The sequence below is a fragment of the Oncorhynchus gorbuscha genome, linkage group LG05 (genome assembly GCF_021184085.1).
Source record: "Oncorhynchus gorbuscha isolate QuinsamMale2020 ecotype Even-year linkage group LG05, OgorEven_v1.0, whole genome shotgun sequence".
Lineage (NCBI taxonomy): Eukaryota > Metazoa > Chordata > Actinopteri > Salmoniformes > Salmonidae > Oncorhynchus > Oncorhynchus gorbuscha.
The window spans coordinates 8,814,373-8,835,858 of record NC_060177.1 but is presented as its reverse complement, the minus strand read 5'-3'; the positions used below and the strand labels follow the sequence as shown (position 1 = coordinate 8,835,858).

General features: G+C 45.5%; 1 protein-coding gene across 1 annotated transcript in view; it reads left to right on the top strand.

The window, feature by feature from the left end:
• LOC124035399 (unconventional myosin-IXAa-like) overlaps positions 1-21,486 on the top strand; it is a 212,282-nt gene that overhangs the window by 132,931 nt on the left and 57,865 nt on the right. Inside the window, 5 exon segments of the mRNA XM_046348850.1 lie at positions 1,843-1,964; positions 3,463-3,604; positions 4,794-4,989; positions 9,908-10,027; positions 12,371-12,446. Coding sequence (XP_046204806.1) covers positions 1,843-1,964; positions 3,463-3,604; positions 4,794-4,989; positions 9,908-10,027; positions 12,371-12,446 — 656 coding nt within the window.

The window sequence follows — 21,486 nt, the reverse complement described above, 5'->3', positions numbered from 1 at the left end:
GCACAGCACGGTGGTCCAGGCTGGCACAGCACAGCACGGTGGTCCAGGCTGGCACAGCACGGTGGTCCAGGCAGGCACAGTTCAGCACAGGGAAGGGTTGTGCTGTGTTCTAGCCTAACAGGAAAAAAACACTACTACTGGAACACTGTTGTTTTGTTTGTTCAGGCCCAGTATCGACACTACTACTGGAACACTGTTGTTTTGTTTGTTCAGGCCCAGTATCGACACTACTACTGGAACACTGTTGTTTTGTTTGTTCAGGCCCAGTATCATCACTACTACTGGAACACTGTTGTTTTGTTTGTTCAGGCCCAGTATCGACACTACTACTGGAACACTGTTGTTTTGTTTGTTCAGGCCCAGTATCGACACTACTACTGGAACACTGTTGTTTTGTTTGTTCAGGCCCAGTATCGACACTACTACTGGAACACTGTTGTTTTGTTTGTTCAGGCCCAGTATCGACACTACTACTGGAACACTGTTGTTTTGTTTGTTCAGGCCCAGTATCGACACTACTACTGGAACACTGTTGTTTTGTTTGTTCAGGCCCAGTATCGACACTACTACTGGAACACTGTTGTTTTGTTTCTTCAGGCCCAGTATCAACACTACTACTGGAACACTGTTTGTTGTTTTGTTTGTTCAGGCCCAGTATCGACACTACTACTGGAACACTGTTGTTTTGTTTGTTCAGGCCCAGTATCGACACTACTACTGGAACACTGTTGTTTTGTTTGTTCAGGCCCAGTATCATCACTACTACTGGAACACTGTTGTTTTGTTTGTTCAGGCCCAGTATCATCACTACTACTGGAACACTGTTGTTATGTTTGTTCAGGGGACTGGACGGCTCATATCACTAACTGGAACACTGTTGTTTTGTTTGTTCAGGCCAAGATTCAGTGGAGGCTTCTGAGGGGAGGATGGCTCATAATAATGGCTGAAATGGCGTCAAACAAATGTAAACCATGTTTTTGATGTATTTGATAGCATTCCACCTATTCCACTCCAGCCATTACCAAGAGCTCGTCCTCCCCAATTAAGGTGCGACCAACCTCCAGTGCCAAGAGTGAAGAAACACAGTTAGAGTACAGGCCACAATCTTGTTTTACCTGTCCTTGGGATGAAATGTGTGATGTAGGCTGTGAATGAGGGTTATGTGATTGATGTTTGTCAGGGATATCCTCTACTCCACTATCATATGCATAGTGTTCTGCCTCTGCAGTTATGGCAGACAACCCAAACCTCTGTAGAACTTAGACAGCGTAGAAGAGGGATGTCCCATACAATGTTATGGGGCTCAGTGGTATTTAGTACGAGTTGATAACATTCTTACTAGACTAGGACCAAACCTTGAGTGTTGAACCATAGCATTGTGAGATCACATCCTCATGTTTCTATTTGTTCATCCTGGAAACCCTAGACCCAGTCCAATTCCCACACCGCCCCAACAGATGACGCGTTCTCTGTTGCACTCCACACTGCCCTTTCCCACCTGGACAAAAGGAACACATGTGAGAACGCTGTTCATTGACTACAGCTCAGTGTTCAATTAATCCATCAAATGGCCACCTGGACTATTTGTATTGACCCCCCTTGTTTATTATCTATGCATAGTCATTTTACCCCTACCTACATGTTCAAATGACCTCGACTAACATGTACCCCCGCACATTGACTCGGTACCCCCTGTATATAGCCTTATTATTTTCATTTTACTTGATTAAAAAAATATGTTTTCTTAACTACATTGTTGGTTAAGGGCTTTTAAGTACGCATTTCAGGGTAACCTGTTGTATTCCGCGCATGTGACAAATAACATTTGATTTGATTGTATAGGAGGAGTACAGGGCGGAGGGCATCAGCTGGCACAACATTGACTACATCGACAACACAGGTTGCATCAACCTCATCAGTAAGAAGCCCACTGCGCTGCTCCACCTGCTGGATGAGGAGTCCAAGTGAGTCCATTAGACCTCTCTCTCTCTCTCTCTCTCTCTCTTGCTCTCGCTCTCGCTCTGTCAGACCTGGGTCAAAATACGACCTGTGATTCCACTGTAAGACTGACTAGGTGATGTTATAGTGGAGTACAATGATACTCTGTAATGGGAGATATTCAGGTCGCATCATAATGCAGACTCTATGAAGTCTTAAAATATACATGACCTGATATCCTAACAGTCCTTTTCTGATGACAGACCATTTTAATAAGCATATTTGAATTAATTCATAAGCATGGCTGAAATTTGACATTTTTGTTTCAGTACAACATCCTGGTAATTCCCTCTCCATGTGCTGTAACTAAATGGTCTGCTTCTTCCTGATCTGGACACTGACACACTGAATTCCTTCCACTTGAAATAGCTGGAAATCGAGTCCCTGGCACTCTGTGTTTTTCATAGATCAAGTTCCCCTTAGCCTCTCCCTGTCCCACTCTTCCTGTCCTCTTCCTGTAAGCTGTTGGTTTACTGTGAACACTTCTGGCAGGGGACTGCTGTGCAGCGTCTCTAAAGGCATGAGAGAAAGCAGGAGTTTATCATCCTCCTCTGGCCAACCACATTCTCCCTATGGGGAGAGTTTGACTCTTAGGTGTAAATCTAAGATCAGCTCACCCTCCATTAATCCTTGCCTTAGCCATTATCGGGGGAATTATAAAACTGACCTTACGTCAGTGTTCAAGGGTTCCTGCGTGTCTCTCTGCTCGTGTTCCTGCGTGTCTCTCTGCTCGTGTTACTGCGTGTGTCTCTGTGTTCCTGCGTGTGTCTCTGTGTTCCTGCTTGTGTCTCTGTGTTCCTGCTTGTGTCTCTGTGTTCCTGCTTGTGTCTCTGTGTTCCTGCGTGTGTCTCTGTGTTCCTGCGTGTGTCTCTGTGTTCCTGCGTGTGTCTCTGTGTTCCTGCGTGTGTCTCTGTGTTCCTGCGTGTGTCTCTGTGTTCCTGCGTGTGTCTCTGTGTTCCTGCGTGTGTCTCTGTGTTCCTGCGTGTGTCTCTGTGTTCCTGCGTGTGTCTCTGTGTTCCTGCGTGTGTGTGTCTGTGTTCCTGCGCGTGTGTCTCTGTGTTCCTGCGTGTGTCTCTGTGTTCCTGCGTGTGTCTCTGTGTTCCTGCGCGTGTGTCTCTGTGTTCCTGCGCGTGTGTCTCTGTGTTCCTGCTCGTGTGTCTCTGTGTTCCTGCTCGTGTGTCTCTGTGTTCCTGCTCGTGTGTCTGTGTTCCTGCTCGTGTGTCTGTGTTCCTGCTCGTGTGTCTGTGTTCCTGCGTGTGTCTCTGTGTTCCTGCTCGTGTCTCTGTGTTCCTGCGTGTGTCTCTGTGTCTGCTTGTCTCTCTGCTCGTGTTTCTGCTTGTCTCTGTGTTCCTGCATGTGTCTCTGCTCGTGTTCCTGCTTGTGTCTCTGTTTTCCTGCATGTGTATGCATTATGATCCTCCCTGAGACATGATGACACCAACCCCCCTGCCGTCCTTGTCCCAGCTTCCCCCAGGCCTCTAACCAGACTCTGCTGGACAAGTTCAAGCGGCAGCATGAGGGCAACGGCTACATTGAGTTCCCCGCCGTCATGGAGCCCGCCTTCATCATCCGCCACTACGCCGGCAAGGTCAAATACGGGGTCAAGGTCAGTGTCTGACTGTCTGGGTCAACAAGAGCTTCCTGTGTGTGTCATAGCGTCCTCGCTTAAATCTATCCATTGACTGGAATAGAAATGTCTGTAGGACAAACTACTGTTTACTCTGGCAGGTATACTCCTGGAAAGGACCATGTGAAAAGAAAACATCAGAGCTAGCATGGTTCAGGTTAGCACAGCAGTGTTAAGGATATAGGGGTCACCTCAGTGTGTGTGGGGGTGGGGGTGGGGGGTAATTCAAGTCAGGCAATATGTTTCATGAATTTGGTCATACAGTATGCTGTAGCTGGCACACACACACACACACACACACACACACACACACACACACACACACACACACACACACACACACACACACACACACACACACACACACACACACACACACACACACACACACACACACACACACACACACACACACTCAGTAATGGGCTGTGAAGACTTACTCATACCTGTACAGGATGATTTGTTAATCACTCTCCTATAACCCAGACCTCAGACTTGGCAACCAGGAATATGTCACACATTGTGCAGGTCTGGGCAGTCGTGTTTCGCTCAACTGGTTTCTGTGTCGTCTCCTGCGAACTACAAACGCTTCATTCTCTCTTGCACTCATTCAACCTGTTCATTTCCATGGGATTTACTATTGTTGTGTTTGGATGGAACAGAGTCCAAGTAACATTTCACAGCTTGGTTGGAACCACATTGGCAATATATGAGGAATCAATCAATATAATTACCCTGCGGAGAGAAGCATTAAGAAAGGTTTTAATTAGTGGTGTTGCAATCCAGTTCAAACAGAGTCCATCCTCTATGACATGGCTTCTTTAGGGACATTAGGGACCTCAGGAGTTCTGCCATACAAGAAGCTGCCTACCTGTTCCAATGAAAGTCTCACTAGAGAGGAAATTAAAAGCTGAAAGATTAATTGAAGCTGAGCTTATGTGTATGTTAAACTGAGGGTGAACTGAGTGCAATGCTTAGCTATTCTCTCACTCTTTCTCTCTCACGCACCCATACTCCCTCCCTTTCTCTGTCTCTCTCTCTCCTCTCTCTCTCTTACACGTACACTCTCTCCCTTGTTCTCCCTCTCTCTTTCTCTCGCTCTCACTCTCACGCACACTCTCTTTTTGTTATCTCTGTCTCTCTATCACACTCACGTATCCCCACACAGGACTTCCGGGAGAAGAATACGGACCATATGCGTCCGGACATCGTGGCCCTACTGAAGAGCAGCAAAAACGCCTTCATCTGTGGCCTGATGGGCATCGACCCCCCAGCCACCTTCCGCTGGGCTGTCCTCAGAGCCTTCTTCAGAGCCATGGTGGCCTTCAGGGAGTCTGGGAAGAGACATGTACACAGGAAGACTGGTGAGTGTGCTGCACACTGGGTCCTTTTCCCCCTTTAGGCTCCTGGGTCCTTTTCCCCCTTTAGGCTCCTGGGTCCTTTCCCCCCTTTAGGCTCCTGGGTCCTTTCCCCCCTTTAGGCTCCTGGGTCCTTTTCCCCCTTTAGGCTCCTGGGTCCTTTTTCCCCCTTTTTGGCTCCTGGGTCCTTTTTCCCCCTTTAGGCTCCTGGGTCCTTTCCCCCTTTAGGCTCCTGGGTCCTTTCCCCCTTTAGGCTCCTGGGTCCTTTTCCCCCTTTAGGCTCCTGGGTCCTTTTCCCCCTTTAGGCTCCTGGGTCCTTTTCCCCCCTTTTTGGCTCCTGAGTCCTTTTTCACCCTTTAGGCTCCTGGGTCTTTTTTCCCCCTTTAGGCTCTTGGGTCTTTTTCCCCCTTTAGGCTCCTGGGTCCTTTTTCCCCCTTTAGGCTCCTGGGTCCTTTTTCCCCCTTTAGGCTCCTGGGTCCTTTTTCCCCCTTTAGGCTCCTGGGTCCTTTTTCCCCCTTTAGGCTCCTGGGTCCTTTTTCCCCCTTTAGGCTCCTGGGTCCTTTTTCCCCCTTTAGGCTCCTGGGTCCTTTTTCACCCTTTAGGCTCCTGGGCCCTTTTTCCCCCTTTAGGCTGCTGGGCCCTTTTTCCCCTGTTAGTTCCTGGGTCTTTTTCCCCCTTTAGGCTCCTTTTTAAAGGGAAATGTATATATATTTTTTACTTCATATTCATCCTCTCCAGCACTACCCAAACATCAACATATGTGAATATTGCACGTTTCCCCTCCTCTAAAGAACATTTTTTTTAGGGAGAAATGATGCACAGCAATGATGTGCATCATCGGATTTCGGATTTTAACCAGTTATGAGTAGGCATTGCCTACTAATTGGTTTGTTATTTTTAATCAAGCCTTAGTAGACAATTAGTAAGCCATTAGAAGGAAATGCTTACTCATAATTGGTTCAAATGATGCACGCCAATGATGTCATTGGAGAAAAAAAATATTGCTACATTTTTTACTACAAAAAACATAGAAACGCATAATTTTCACACGTGGTGCTGTAGATGATGAAGTTGAAACATTATGAAATGTCCCTTTAATTCAAGTACACCAGTCATAAGGCATACAGAAGATATGTAGCTGTAAATGATGAGGCGTGTGTCTGTGCGTGTGGACCCCAGTGCAGCCAGGGCTCAGGCTGTGTCCCATACCCCCCTCTGTTTGTATACTGTAGTGTGTGTGCCTAGTGCTGGTAGTACTGTCCTGCATTCAGTAGCTAGCTCTGCTAGCTTCCACTCTATATGACTGCCTTCTGTCCCTCAACCCTTTAGTCTACAGTGGTGCCTTCTGTCCCTCAACCCTTTAGTCTACAGTGGTGCCTTCTGTCCCTCAACCCTTTAGTCTACAGTGGTGCCTTCTGTCCCTCAACCCTTTAGTCTACAGTGGTGCCTTCTGTCCCTCAACCCTTTAGTCTACAGTGGTGCCTTCTGTCCCTCAACCCTTTAGTCTACAGTGGTGCCTTCTGTCCCTCAACCCTTTAGTCTACAGTGGTGCCTTCTGTCCCTCAACCCTTTAGTCTACAGTGGTGCCTTTTCTGTGCCTTCTGTCCCTCAACCCTTTAGTCTACAGTGGTGCCCTGTCCCTCAACCCTTTAGTCTACAGTGGTGCCTTCTGTCCCTCAACCCTTTAGTCTACAGTGGTGCCTTCTGTCCCTCAACCCTTTAGTCTACAGTGGTGCTTCTGTCTTTAGTCTCAGTGGTGCCTTCTGTCCCTCAACCCTTTAGTCTACAGTGGTGCCTTCTGTCCCTCAACCCTTTAGTCTACAGTGGTGCCTTCTGTCCCTCAACCCTTTAGTCTACAGTGGTGCCTTCTGTGCCTCTCAGTGGTGCCTTCTGTCCCTCCCTTTAGTCTACAGTGGTGCCTTCTGTCCCTCAACCCTTTAGTCTACAGTGGTGCCTTCTGTCCCTCAACCCTTTAGTCTACAGTGGTGCCTTCTGTCCCTCAACCCTTTTCTACAGTGGTGCCTTCTGTCCCTCAACCCTTTAGTCTACAGTGGTGCCTTCTGTCCCTCAACCCTTTAGTCTACAGTGGTGCCTTCTGTCCCTCAACCCTTTAGTCTACAGTGGTGCCTTCTGTCCCTCAACCCCCAGTGGTGCCTTCTGTCCCTCAACCCTTTAGTCTACAGTGGTGCCTTCTGTCCCTCAACCCTTTAGTCTACAGTGGTGCCTTCTGTCCCTCAACCCTTTAGTCTACAGTGGTGCCCTGTCCCTCAACCCTCTACAGTGGTGCCTTCTGTCCCTCAACCCTTTAGTCTACAGTGGTGCCTTCTGTCCCTCAACCCTTTAGTGTCCCTCAACCCTTTAGTCTACAGTGGTGCCTTCTGTCCCTCAACCCTTTAGTCTACAGTGGTGCCTTCTGTCCCTCAACCCTTTAGTCTACAGTGGTGCCTTCTGTCCCTCAACCCTTTAGTCTACAGTGGTGCCTTCTGTCCCTCAACCCTTTAGTCTACAGTGGTGCCTTCTGTCCTTTAGTCTCAGTGGTGCCCTGTCCCTCAACCCTTTAGTCTACAGTGGTGCCTTCTGTCCCTCAACCCTTTAGTCTACAGTGGTGCCTTCTGTCCCTCAACCCTTTAGTCTACAGTGGTGCCTTCTGTCCCTCAACCCTTTAGTCTACAGTGCTGCTACTTCTTGTCTGCCTGCACTGAACATAGACACATTGACATTGTGATTCAGCCATATGAACTGTACAGTGCCTTGCGAAAGTATTCGGCCCCCTTGAACTTTGCGACCTTTTGCCACATTTCAGGCTTCAAACATAAAGATATAAAACTGTATATTATTGTGAAGAATCAACAACAAGTGGGACACAATCATGAAGTGGAACGACATTTATTGGGTATTTCAAACTTTTTTAACAAATCAAAAACTGAAAAATTGCCCCTTTACTTTCAGTGCAGCAAACTCTCTCCAGAAGTTCAGTGAGGATCTCTGAATGATCCAATGTTGACGTAAGTCTCCTTATAAATGCACCTGCACAGTGATCGTCTCAGAGGTCCGTTAAAAGCGCAGAGAGCATCATGAAGAACAAGGAACACACCAGGCAGGTCCGAGATACTGTTGTGAAGAAGTTTAAAGCCGGATTTGGATACAAAAATATTTCCCAAGCTTTAAACATCCCAAGGAGCACTGTGCAAGCGATAATATTGAAATAGGAGTATCAGACCACTGCAAATCTACAAAGACCTGGCCGTCCCTCTAAACTTTCAGCTCATACAAGGAGAAGACTGATCAGAGATGCAGCCAAGAGGCCCATGATCACTCTGGATGAACTGCAGAGATCTACAGCTGAGGTGGGAGACTCTGTCCATAGGACAACAATCAGTCGTATATTGCACAAATCTGGCCTTTATGGAAGAGCGGCAAGAAGAAAGCCATTTCTTAAAGATATCCATAAAAAGTGTTGTTTAAAGTTTGCCACAAGCCACCTGGGAGACACACCAAACATGTGGAAGAAGGTGCTCTGGTCAGATGAAACCAAAATTGAACTTTTTGGCAACAATGCAAAACGTTATGTTTGGCGTAAAAGCAACACAGCTCATCCCCCTGAACACACCATCCCCACTGTCAAACATGGTGGTGGCAGCATCATGGTTTGGGCCTGCTTTTCTTCAGCAGGGACAGGGAAGATGGTTCAAATTGATGGGAAGATGGATGGAGCCAAATACAGGACCATTCTGGAAGAAAACCTGATGGAGTCTGCAAAAGACCTGAGACTGGGACGGAGATTTGTCTTCCAACAAGACAATGATCCAAAACATAAAGCAAAATCTACAATGGAATGGTTCAAAAATAAACATATCCAAGTGTTAGAATGGCCAAGTCAAAGTCCAGACCTGAATCCAATCGAGAATCTGTGGAAAGAACTGAAAACTGCTGTTCACAAATGCTCTCCATCCAACCTCACTGAGCTCGAGCTGTTTTGCAAGGAGGAATGGGAAAAAATGTCAGTCTCTCGATGTGCAAAACTGATAGAGACATACCCCAAGCGACTTACAGCTGTAATCGCAGCAAAAGGTGGCGCTACAAAGTATTAACTTAAGGGGGCTGAATAATTTTGCACGCCAAATTTTTCAGTTTTTGATTTGTTAAAAAAGTTTGAAATATCCAATAAATGTCGTTCCACTTCATGATTGTGTCCCACTTGTTGTTGATTCTTCACAAAAATATACAGTTTTATATCTTTATGTTTGAAGCCTGAAATGTGGCAAAAAGTCGCAAAGTTCAAGGGGGCCGAATACTTTCGCAAGGCACTGTATACTCCTAGATAACAAAATATAGCCTTTTTGATTCCTAAACACACTTTAACATAGTGTAACTTCTAGCTTCCATGCTGACAAAGCAGTAAAGACATTGATTCATTTCCTTATGAGCGTCAATACCAGCTGCAGGGGCCCCATACCAATTGACGGAAATGTGTGTCAGAAAAATGACTCAATGTTATAATAATAATAATAATATATGCCATTTAGCAGACGCTTTTATCCAAAGCGACTTACAGTCATGTGTGCATACAAATTCTTGATTACTCATTCAGAAATGCGCTCACTCCAAATGTAAATGTAACACTGTCAAAGAGGCCATCACTGGTGACATCATGATCTCCTAAAGCTGACAGCGTGTGAAGGAGGGGAAATGGCCTGCAGGTTAACTCTGTCACCGTTAGTCAAACTCACCCTCCTAGAACCACAACAGATCCCACCTCTGACCCCAACTGCAGTTTGAATGTAGTGTATATCCTCTCTCCTGAACGTCTGGCAGGTATCTCTCTTGTAGTCTGCTGCTCTTCATTCTTCCTGCTGTCTAATCTGTCTTTTCTCTCTTTCTTTCTTTATTTGTTGTTTTCTTCTGTTTTGTTTTGCTTCCCAAGGGCATGATGCCGCTGCTCCCTGTGCACTTTTGTGCAGTGTGGATAGTTTTAGCTTTCTGCATCACCCTGTGCATCAGAGAAGTTTAGAGATCCTGCAGAGGTGCAAAGAGGAGAAGTACAGTAAGACTGCATTTCCCACAATACCCCTCTCTCCTCACGCTCATGCAACTGTGAGGGGTAACCGTAGGGGTGAGGTAGACCAACAGCATCAGACCAGAGACATTTTAGTAAATAAACATTGTGATGGAGTTGAATTATAGCATTCTTTAGATATCATTTTTGTAAGGGGAACTCATTTAAAACCCCAAGATCTCTTGTTTACCCTTCATTAAAATCATTAGTTTAGTTCCACAGCATTTGTCATCCACCTGTACTGTCTAGATATTTAGTAGGTGAACCAAGAAGGCATAATGTTTCTATTCATCCTTCCATTACATTAGATGCTTGTTGGTCTCCTCTCCCCCTCCCCCAATCTCTGCATGCACCTGTATGTGTCTTAACAGCCAGTCTTGCATGTGATCTAGTATGTGCCTATGCTAGTCCCCCCCCACACCTTCTCACTAACTCTGTGTTTGTGGGGCGATCCAGCACTGAACGGTCCTGTTAGCATGGTGACAGGCACTCTAACTTCCTGTTTAATCCAAGCTGTGGTCTGGGGTAAGACACAGTAACACCACTAGTCTCCACCACCACAGACACATGCAGTGTTGTTGCCCTGGTGGCCCTGGCCTGTTACCCTGCCCTGGTACCTGCTCAGTGACGTAGATCAAGGGTCAACTCACTGGTCCACCATGTCACTAGTCTGCACCCCCCCACAACACACAGACACACCTCTAAATGAAATATAGAGAACATCTAGCCTATCAGAGGGCATGGTTGTGCTATTACCATATTGTTTGTTTATGCTTATCCTGTTACCATATTTCAATCATCTCAGATCTACTTGAAGTGCCCACAGGTAGGTTTTAGGGGCCGATCTGGACGGGTAGGGTCTAGGGGCCGATCTGGACTGGTAGGGTCTAGGGGCCGATCTGGACGGGTAGGGTCTAGGGGCTGATCTGGACGGGTAGGGTTTCCATGTAAGGGATGGGGGTTGGGTCTAGGGGCCTATCTGGACGGGTAGGGTCTAGGGGCTGATCTGGACGGGTAGGGTTTCCATGTAAGGGATGGGGGTTGGGTTGGAGGGGTTTCCGTCCCTCCATCTCACCCTCATGTAAATCTAAGTAACCTATTCACACACAAACCAATAATATCACTCAATCAATTGTTCTAGAAAAATAACACATTCTTCAGGGTTTTTCAATAATATCCCTCTTCAAGTGTTCTAAAAAAATACACAAGGTTGTTCAACATCAAGTCCACACCAAGCACAGTTTTTAAGAGCTTGTAGCCAACTGTTTTTTCTTCTTTTTACCCTTCAACAGCGCCGGATATTGCAGAACATACTGATGATACTGAAAACCAAATAGCATACAGCCTTGAACCAGTCTGAAATGAGTCGCTAGAATGTAGTTCACTTCAAATCACTTTCTCAGTGATGGGATGCTTTCTAGATGCTCTGTTTTCTCTCACTGTGTGTGATTGGCAGAGGTTTCACAACGTGAAGATGGAATGTTGGTGTATGGATTACATCATCTCCTCTGCCAACTGTCATAATCCAATCAGATTGAGGGAAACCGCACAGCTGCCAAAAACACAGCCGTCACAGTTATAGAAAAATGCTTTCCTGACAAAACCCTTTTTTTTCTCCCATTGGAGGCCAACAATATCTCACTCAAATAGGTGCCTCTGAATTGAGTGCATGTATATTTTGGCTTCATTTAAACATGATCCAGAAGCATCCATTGTTCTTTTAAATGCAACAATTCAGCTCAATTATATTTGGCATGTTTGGATATTTGACCACAAAGTCATAGATTCTCCCCTCATGTATATCGTCATGCAATTCTTCATAGAATACCATCTTCTGAGAAAATAGATGTTTCTTGGAATATCAGGATGAATCATGGGTTTATATAAACATTTGGTTTTTGGGGAGTTAGAATCGTGGTTCTTAGTGTTGGACCTTCCCAGTTATAAAAGGCATGTTTCCAATAACTGTCTTTAAGTGTTTGTCCATATAGTGAACTAAAACCTTTGTTAATCATTAGTCCAAACTAAACTGAGTAACGCTTCCAAAGTGGATCTTCCAGACTTCCATAATTCTCACAACCACGCTAACAGCCAAACTCACTGTTAACCTCCATTATTTTTAGCACTATATAACCCGATTTAAATCAGACATTTGGATACATGTAACTGTCATTATGACATCATTACAACCAGAAACAGCCCAGTTCTGTCCCCTGAGTTAGAACTGGTATTGTCCTGGGGTCTAACATTGGTCTGGGTTTGGCCTGGTCCATCTTTGCGTGTCCTCTCACCTTGTTGTGTTCTCATCCTTCCCTGTCTCTCCCGGCTCAGGTGTGGTCAGGAAGAGTCTACGAACACCGCTGTCGGACCTGCAGGGCAGCAACACGCTCAACGAGAAATCTCCACGGTAAGACCACCTGTGTACTGTACGGTGTATGCTGAGATATGTTGAAGCCTAGCGGTTAACAGCATTGGACCAATAACCAAAATGTTGCTGGTTTGAATTCCTGGGCCGACTAGGTGAAAAATGTGAGATGTGCCCTTCTCCTGTAAGTCGCTCTGGATAAGAGTGTTTGCTAAATGACTCAAATGTTGATGATTCTGTACTAAGGAGCGTCATTGCTGAACACACTCCAGAGTTTCCAGGGCAGTGACGCTCCCCAGTACAGAAGAGGAGGGTTGTTTAATAATGACGCTCCCCAGTACAGAAGAGGGTTGTTTAATAATGACGCTCCCCAGTACAGAAGAGGAGGGTTGTTTAATAATGACGCTCCCCAGTACAGAAGAAGAGGGTTGTTTAATAATGATGCTCCCCAGTACAGAAGTGAGGGTTGTTTAATAATGATGCTCCCCAGTACAGACGAGGAGGGTTGTTTAATAATGACGCTCCCCAGTACAGAAGAGGAGGGTTGTTTAATAATGACGCTCCCCAGTACAGAAGAGGGTTGTTTAATAATGACGCTCCCCAGTACAGAAGAGGAGGGTTGTTTAATAATGACGCTCCCCAGTACAGAAGAGGAGGGTTGTTTAATAATGACGCTCCCCAGTACAGAAGAGGAGGGTTGTTTAATAATGATGCTCCCCAGTACAGAATAGGAGGGTTGTTTAATAATGATGCTCCCCAGTACAGAAGAGGAGGGTTGTTTAATAATGATGCTCCCCAGTACAGAAGAGGAGGGTTGTTTAATAATGATGCTCCCCAGTACAGAATAGGAGGGTTGTTTAATAATGATGCTCCCCAGTACAGAAGAGGAGGGTTGTTTAATAATGATGCTCCCCAGTACAGAAGAGGAGGGTTGTTTAATAATGATGCTCCCCAGTACAGAAGAGGAGGGTTGTTTAATAATGATGCTCCCCAGTACAGAAGAGGAGGGTTGTTTAATAATGATGCTCCCCAGTACAGAAGAGGAGGGTTGTTTAATAATGATGCTCCCCAGTACAGAATAGGAGGGTTGTTTAATAATGATGCTCCCCAGTACAGAATAGGAGGGTTGTTCAATAATGATAAATCCCCAGTACAGAAGAGGAGGGTTGTTTAATAATGACGCTCCCCAGGACAGAAGAGGAGGGTTGTTTAATAATGACGCTCCCCAGTACAGAAGAGGAGGGTTGTTTAATAATGACGCTCCCAGGACAGTTTAATACAGAAGAGGGTTGTTTAATAATGATGCTCCCAGTACAGAAGAGGGTTGTTTAATAATGATGCTCCCCAGTACAGAAGAGGAGGGTTGTTTAATAATGACGCTCCCCAGTACAGTACAGAAGAGGAGGGTTGTTTAATAATGATGCTCCCCAGTACAGAAGGAGGGTTGTTTAATAATGATGCTCCCCAGTACAGAAGAGGAGGCTCCCAGTACAGAAGAGGAGGGTTGTTTAATAATGATGCTCCCCAGTACAGAAAGGAGGGTTGTTTAATAATGATGCTCCCCAGTACAGAAGAGGAGGGTTGTTTAATAATGATGCTCCCCAGTACAGAAGAGGAGGGTTGTTTAATAATGATGCTCCCCAGTACAGAAGAGGAGGGTTGTTTAATAATGATGCTCCCCAGTACAGAAGAGGAGGGTTGTTTAATAATGATGCTCCCCAGTACAGAAGAGGAGGGTTGTTTAATAATGATGCTCCCCAGTACAGAAGAGGAGGGTTGTTTAATAATGATGCTCCCCAGTACAGAAGAGGAGGGTTGTTTAATAATGATGCTCCCCAGTACAGAAGAGGAGGGTTGTTTAATAATGATGCTCCCCAGTACAGAAGAGGAGGGTTGTTTAATAATGATGCTCCCCAGTACAGAAGAGGAGGGTTGTTTAATAATGATGCTCCCCAGTACAGAAGAGGAGGGTTGTTTAATAATGACGCTCCCCAGGACAGAAGAGGAGGGTTGTTTAATAATGATGCTCCCCAGGACAGAAGAGGGTTGTTTAATAATGCTCCCAGTCGCTCTGGATAAGAGCGTCTGCTAAATGACTTAAATGTAATGTAATGTACAGAGGAGGGTTGTTTAATAATGATGCTCTCCTGTAGAGAAGAGGGTTGTTTAATAATGATGCGCTCCCCAGTACAGAAGAGGAGGGTTGTTTAATAATGATGCTCCCCAGTACAGAAGAGGGTTGTTTAATAATGATGCTCCCCAGTACAGAAGAGGAGGGTTGTTTAATAATGATGCTCCCCAGTACAGAAGAGGAGGGTTGTTTAATAATGACGCTCCCCAGTACAGAAGAGGAGGGTTGTTTAATAATGACGCTCCCCAGTACAGGGTTGAGTACAGAAGAGGAGGGTTGTTTAATAATGACGCTCCCGCTCCCCAGTACAGAAGAGGAGGGTTGTTTAATAATGACGCTCCCCAGTACAGAAGAGGAGGGTTGTTTAATAATGACGCTCCCCAGTACAGAAGAGGAGGGTTGTTTAATAATGACGCTCCCCAGTACAGAAGAGGAGGGTTGTTTAATAATGACGCTCCCCAGTACAGAAGAGGAGGGTTGTTTAATAATGATGCTCCCCAGTACAGAAGAGGAGGGTTGTTTAATAATGACGCTCCCCAGTACAGAAGAGGGTTGTTTAATAATGATGCTCCCCAGTACAGAAGAGGGTTGTTTAATAATGATGCTTGTTGTTTAATAATGACGCTCCCCAGTACAGAAGAGGGTTGTTTAATAATGATGCTCCCCAGTACAGAAGAGGGTTGTTTAATAATGACGCTCCCCAGTACAGAAGAGGAGGGTTGTTTAATAATGACGCTCCCCAGTACAGAAGAGGAGGGTTGTTTAATAATGACGCTCCCCAGTACAGAAGAGGAGGGTTGTTTAATAATGATGCTCCCCAGTACAGAAGAGGAGGGTTGTTTAATAATGACGCTCCCCAGTACAGAAGAGGAGGGTTGTTTAATAATGACGCTCCCCAGTACAGAAGAGGAGGGTTGTTTAATAATGACGCTCCCCAGTACAGAAGAGGAGGGTTGTTTAATAATGACGCTCCCCCAGAAGAGGAGGGTTGTTTAATAATGATGCTCCCCAGTACAGAAGAGGAGGGTTGTTTAATAATGACGCTCCCAGTACAGAAAGGAGGGTTGTTTAATAATGACGCTCCCCAGTACAGAAGAGGAGGGTTGTTTAATAATGACGCTCCCCAGTACAGAAGAGGAGGGTTGTTTCCGAAGAGGAGCCCCTCCCCAGTAGTACAGAAGAGGAGGGTTGTTTAATAATGATGACGCTCCCCAGTACAGAAGAGGAGGGTTGTTTAATAATGACGCTCCCCAGTACAGAAGAGGAGGGTTGTTTAATAATGATGAGTACAGAAGAGGGTTGTTTAATAATCCCCAGTACAGAAGAGGGTTGTTTAATAATGACGCTCCCCAGTACAGAAAGGAGGGTTGTTTAATAACTGCTCCCCAGTACAGAAGAGGGATGTTTAATAATGAAGCTCCACAGTACAGAAGAGGGTTGTTTAATAATGACGCTCCCCAGGACAGAAGAGGGTTGTTTAATAATGACGCTCCCCAGTACAGAAGAGGGTTGTTTAATAATGACGCTCCCTAGTACAGAAGAGGAGGGTTGTTTAATAATGACGCTCCCCAGTACAGAAGAGGAGGGTTGTTTAATAATTGATGCTCCCCAGTACAGAAGAGGAGGGTTGTTTAATAATGACGCTCCCCAGTACAGAAGAGGAGGGTTGTTTAATAATGACGCTCCCCAGTACAGAAGAGGAGGGTTGTTTAATAATGATGCTCCCCAGTACAGAAGAGGAGGGTTGTTTAATAATGACGCTCCCCAGTACAGAAGAGGGTTGTTTAATAATGATGCTCCCCAGTACAGAAGAGGAGGGTTGTTTAATAATGATGCTCCCCAGTACAGAAAGGAGGGTTGTTTAATAATGATGCTCCCCAGTACAGAAGAGGAGGGTTGTTTAATAATGACTGCTCCCCAGTACAGAAGAGGAGGGTTGTTTAATAATGACGCTCCCAGGACAGAAGAGGAGGGTTGTTTAATAATGACGCTCCCCAGTACAGAAGAGGAGGGTTGTTTAATAATGACGCTCCCCAGTACAGAAGAGGAGGGTTGTTTAATAATGACGCTCCCCAGTACAGAAGAGGAGGGTTGTTTAATAATGACGCTCCCCAGTACAGAAGAGGAGGGTTGTTTAATAATGACGCTCCCCAGTACAGAAAAGGGTTGTTTAATAATGACGCTCCCCAGTACAGAAGAGGGATGTTTTAATTACTGCCCTAGTACAGAAGAGGAGGGTTGTTTAATAATGATGCTCCCCAGTACAGAAGAGGAGGGTTGTTTAATAATGACGCTCCCTAGTACAGAAGAGGAGGGTTGTTTAATAATGACGCTCCCTAGTACAGAAGAGGAGGGTTGTTTAATAATGACGATCCCCAGTACAGAAGAGGAGGGTTGTTTAATAATGACGCTCCCCAGTACAGAAGAGGAGGGTTGTTTAATAATGACGCTCCCTAGTACAGAAGAGGAGGGTTGTTTAATAATGACGCTCCCTAGTACAGAAGAGGAGGGTTGTTTAATAATGACGCTCCCTAGTACAGAAGAGGAGGGTTGTTTAATAATGACGCTCCCCAGTACAGAAGAGGAGGGTTGTTTAATAATGACGCTCCCCAGTACAGAAGAGGAGGGTTGTTTAATAATGACGCTCCCCAGTACAGAAGAGGAGGGTTGTTTAATAATGACGCTCCCCAGTACAGAAGAGGAGGGTTGTTTAATAATGACGCTCCCAGTACAGAAGAGGAGGGTTGTTTAATAATGACTCCCTAGTACCCTAAGACGCTCCCAGTACAGAAGGAGGGTTGTTTAATTAATACAGAAGAGGATGTTTAATAATGATGCTCCCCAGTACAGAAGAGGAGGGTTGTTTAATAATGATGCTCCCCAGTACAGAAGAGGAGGGTTGTTTAATAATGATGCTCCCCAGTACAGAAGAGGAGGGTTGTTCGGCAATGGGTTGGAGAAAAATCGAACAAAGCTTTAAATTAATGATTGTGCACTGACTCACATAACGCCTTCCGCTGCCCCCTAGAGCCCTGTACCCCCTAATTAACCCCATAACATGACATTATTGCCCGCTAGATCCTCATACCCCTTAATTAACCCCATAACATTACATTACTGCCCCCTAGAGCCTCATACCCCTTAATTAACCCCATAACATTACATTACTGCCCCCTAGATCCCCATACCCCCTAAGTAACCCCATAACATTACATTACTGCCCCCTAGAGCCTCATACCCCTAATTAACCCCATAACATTACATTACTGCCCCCTAGAGCCTCATACCCCCTAATTAACCCTGTAGCATAACATTACTGCCTGCTAGAACCCCATACCCCCTAATTAACCCCATAGCATGACATTACTGCCCCAGTATACAGCAAGTGGCAAAAGACCACCCTTAGAACAGTGCTTTTGTTGCAAGAGGGCAAGTCTTGGACTGTTACACAAGTCCTGCTAATATGATTTGGAGGAGGAGACACACAGACACACACACCTACACACACACACCTACACACACACACCTACACACACACCCACACACACCTACACACACACACCTACACACACACACCTACACACACACACCTACACACACACACACACACACACACACACACACACACACACACACACACACACACACACACACACACACACACACACACACACACACACACACACACACACACACACACACACTCAGGGTTACTAAGTTAGTGCTAAAGCCCACATGCAGCTGTTTCCTGCATGATGTCAGGTCAGAGTTATGTGTTTCAGGAGACTGATAAATACTGGCTCTCGGTAGGGGTCTTCTCAGATGGACGCTACAGTACAGTACTGTCTGTGGTCCAGAGGGGTACTCTGAAAACAAACATATTCTGTAGCCGTTCCTCCTTGTGTCATACACAGCATTAGAGGAACATTGTTTAAAAACCTCTACAGGATCGTTGGGTCCCCCACAGGACGGTTGAGCTTACATTGGCTAGTGCGATTAGCATGAGGTTGTTAGTAACAAGAACATTTTTCCCAGGACATTTCCCAGGATATTGGTAGAAAACTTAAATTCTTGTTAATCTAACTGCACTGTCCAATTTACAGTAGCGATTACAGTAAAAGAATACTGATCTATTGTTTGAGGAGAGTGCACAGTTATGAACTTGAAGATGTATTAATAAACTGATACAAACGTTTGAACAGAAATTAATTGGATCAGTCGAAAACTTTGCACGTATACTGCTGCCATCTAGAGGCCAAAATGTACATTTCACCTTGGCTGGAATAATACATTATGGCTTTTCTCTTGCATTTCAAAGATGATGGTACAAAAAATGTTTTTTAAACACATGGTTTTTTTCTTTGTATTATCTTTTGCCAGATCTAATGTGTGTTATTCTCCTATATTAATATCACATTTCCACAAAATTAAAATAGTTTACGTTCAAATGGTATCAAGAATATGCATATCCTTGCTTCAGGTCCTGAGCTACAGGCAGTTAGATTTGGGTGTGTCATTTTAGGTGAAAACTGGATAAAGGAGCGCATCCTTATTAAAGGGACTAGTATCCATATTTCAGAACTGGCAACTGAAACGTTTCTTACTCATTTTCATATTTCTAGGGTTAGTCTCAAGTGTGGTCAGGGTGGAAACCTAATTTATTTCCACCAGGGCATTTTGTTTATATTGCTTTAGTGCTATAATTGTAATTCCCTAGTCAACGGAGTTATCGGTCTCTAGTTTAAATCATCAAAACTTATTGGGAGGCCTGTTTAAATTGGAAGTATATCTCACCACTGGGTTTCAGGATTTACTCTGTTCTTTATATGAAATGTGGACCTGATTACTTCCTGTAGCTTGGCTAAAGTAGGTATTTTGGATCTCTTCCATGACCTCTATGAAGAGAAATCTAAACAGGTCCTGCTAAGTCCAAACCAAGAGACACGGCCATTTATGCTCAGTCTTATTTTCAATCTGTCTCCACTGTCCAAACTATTCTTGGCTGTGAATGCACGAAACAAGCTAAATATGCCGTGTTTTCCCCCATCAGTTTAGCCACAAAATATGACAAAAACCATGGGATCCTAGACTGTGTCGTAAAAGCCAAATACTTTGAGACCTCAGTGTTGTTTTACTCTGACTTAGCAAATAAACACTTTGGTGTTCATAGTTTTTGTATTCAAATAAAACCCTAAGGCAATGAGTAACCATTTTAATTTGGGTGACCACATCAAACGGTACAATCCGGAAACAAATGGCTTGCTTTGTTTCCCCTCATATTTAATGTAGAAGTGGTTTGTGTAACAAACAGTCTTCCATCTTTAGAGATAGTATACATTGCAACATTTGACTCCCAACAACACTACTGTACTGTAAGTCTTCACCTGTTGGCCTTGGACTTATCACCCATGACGCCACCCCATGGACACGAGTCTAAAGTCTGACCCCGTCGTGCTTGAAAGGAAAGATGAAGCCCCCACATTAGTAACATTTATATATGTACTCCCGCATGGATACCGTGTTTAACGTGTCGTTGTGTGTGGCCACAGACCCAGTAGGAGGTGGTGTATAAATCATTATGGGTCAGAGTGTGAAAACAAACATCGCTCCCTGGCTGCTGGGATGGCTCACTGGGTGGAATCCATGATAGATGGCCTTCTCCCCAGTCCTGATGGCTTGCGGGGTGGAATCCATGATAGATAGCCTTCTCCCCCAGTCTTGATGGCTTACCGGGTGGAATCCATGATGGATATACTTCTCCCCAGTACTGATGGCTTACCGGGTGGAATCCATGATAGATGACCTTCTTCTCCCCAGTCCTGATGGCTTACCAGGTGGAATCCATGATGGATATACTTCTCCCCAGTCCTGATGATGGCTTGCTGGAATCATGATAGATGGAGTCCTGATGATGACCTTCCCAGTCCTGATGGCTGGCCAGGTGGAATCCATGATAGATGGCCTTCTCCCCAGTCCTGATGACTTACCGTGTGGAATCCATGATAGATGGCCTACTTCTCCCCAGTCCTGATGGCTTGCCGGGTGGAATCCATGATGGATATCCTTCTACCCATTCCTGATGGCTGGCCGGGTGGAATCCATGATAGATGACCTTCTTCTCCCCAGTCCTGATGGCTTACCAGGTGGAATCCATGATGGATATACTTCTCCCCAGTCCTGATGGCTTGCTGGGTGGAATCTATGATAGATGACCTTCCCAGTCCTGATGGCTGGCCAGGTGGCATCCATGATAGATGGCCTTCTCCCCAGTCCTGATGGCTTACCAAGTGGAATCCATGATGGATATACTTCTCCCCAGTCCTGATGGCTTACCGGGTGGAATCCATGATAGATGACCTTCTTCTCCCCAGTCCTGATGGCTTACCAGGTGGAATCCATGATGGATATACTTCTCCCCAGTCCTGATGGCTTGCTTGGTGGAATCCATGATAGATGGCCTTCTCCCCAGTCCTGATGACTTACCGTGTGGAATCCATGATAGATGGCCTTCTCTCCAGTCCTGATGACTTACCGTGTGGAATCTATGATAGATGGCCTACTTCTCCCCAGTCCTGATGGCTTGCTTGGTGGAATCCATGATGGATATACTTCTCCCCAGTCCTGATGGCTTGCTTGGTGGAATCCATGATAGATGGCCTTCTCCCCAGTCCTGATGACTTACCGTGTGGAATCATGATAGATGGCCTACTTCTCCCCAGTCCTGATGGCTTGCCGGGTGGAATCCATGATGGATATCCTTCTACCCATTCCTGATGGCTGGCCGGGTGGAATCCATGATAGATGACCTTCTTCTCCCCAGTCCTGATGGCTTGCCGGGTGGAATCCATGATGGATATCCTTCTCCCCAGTCCTGATTGCTTGCCGGGTGGAATCCATGATAGATGGCCTTCTTCTCCCTAGTCCTGATGGCTTGCCGGGTGGAATCCATGA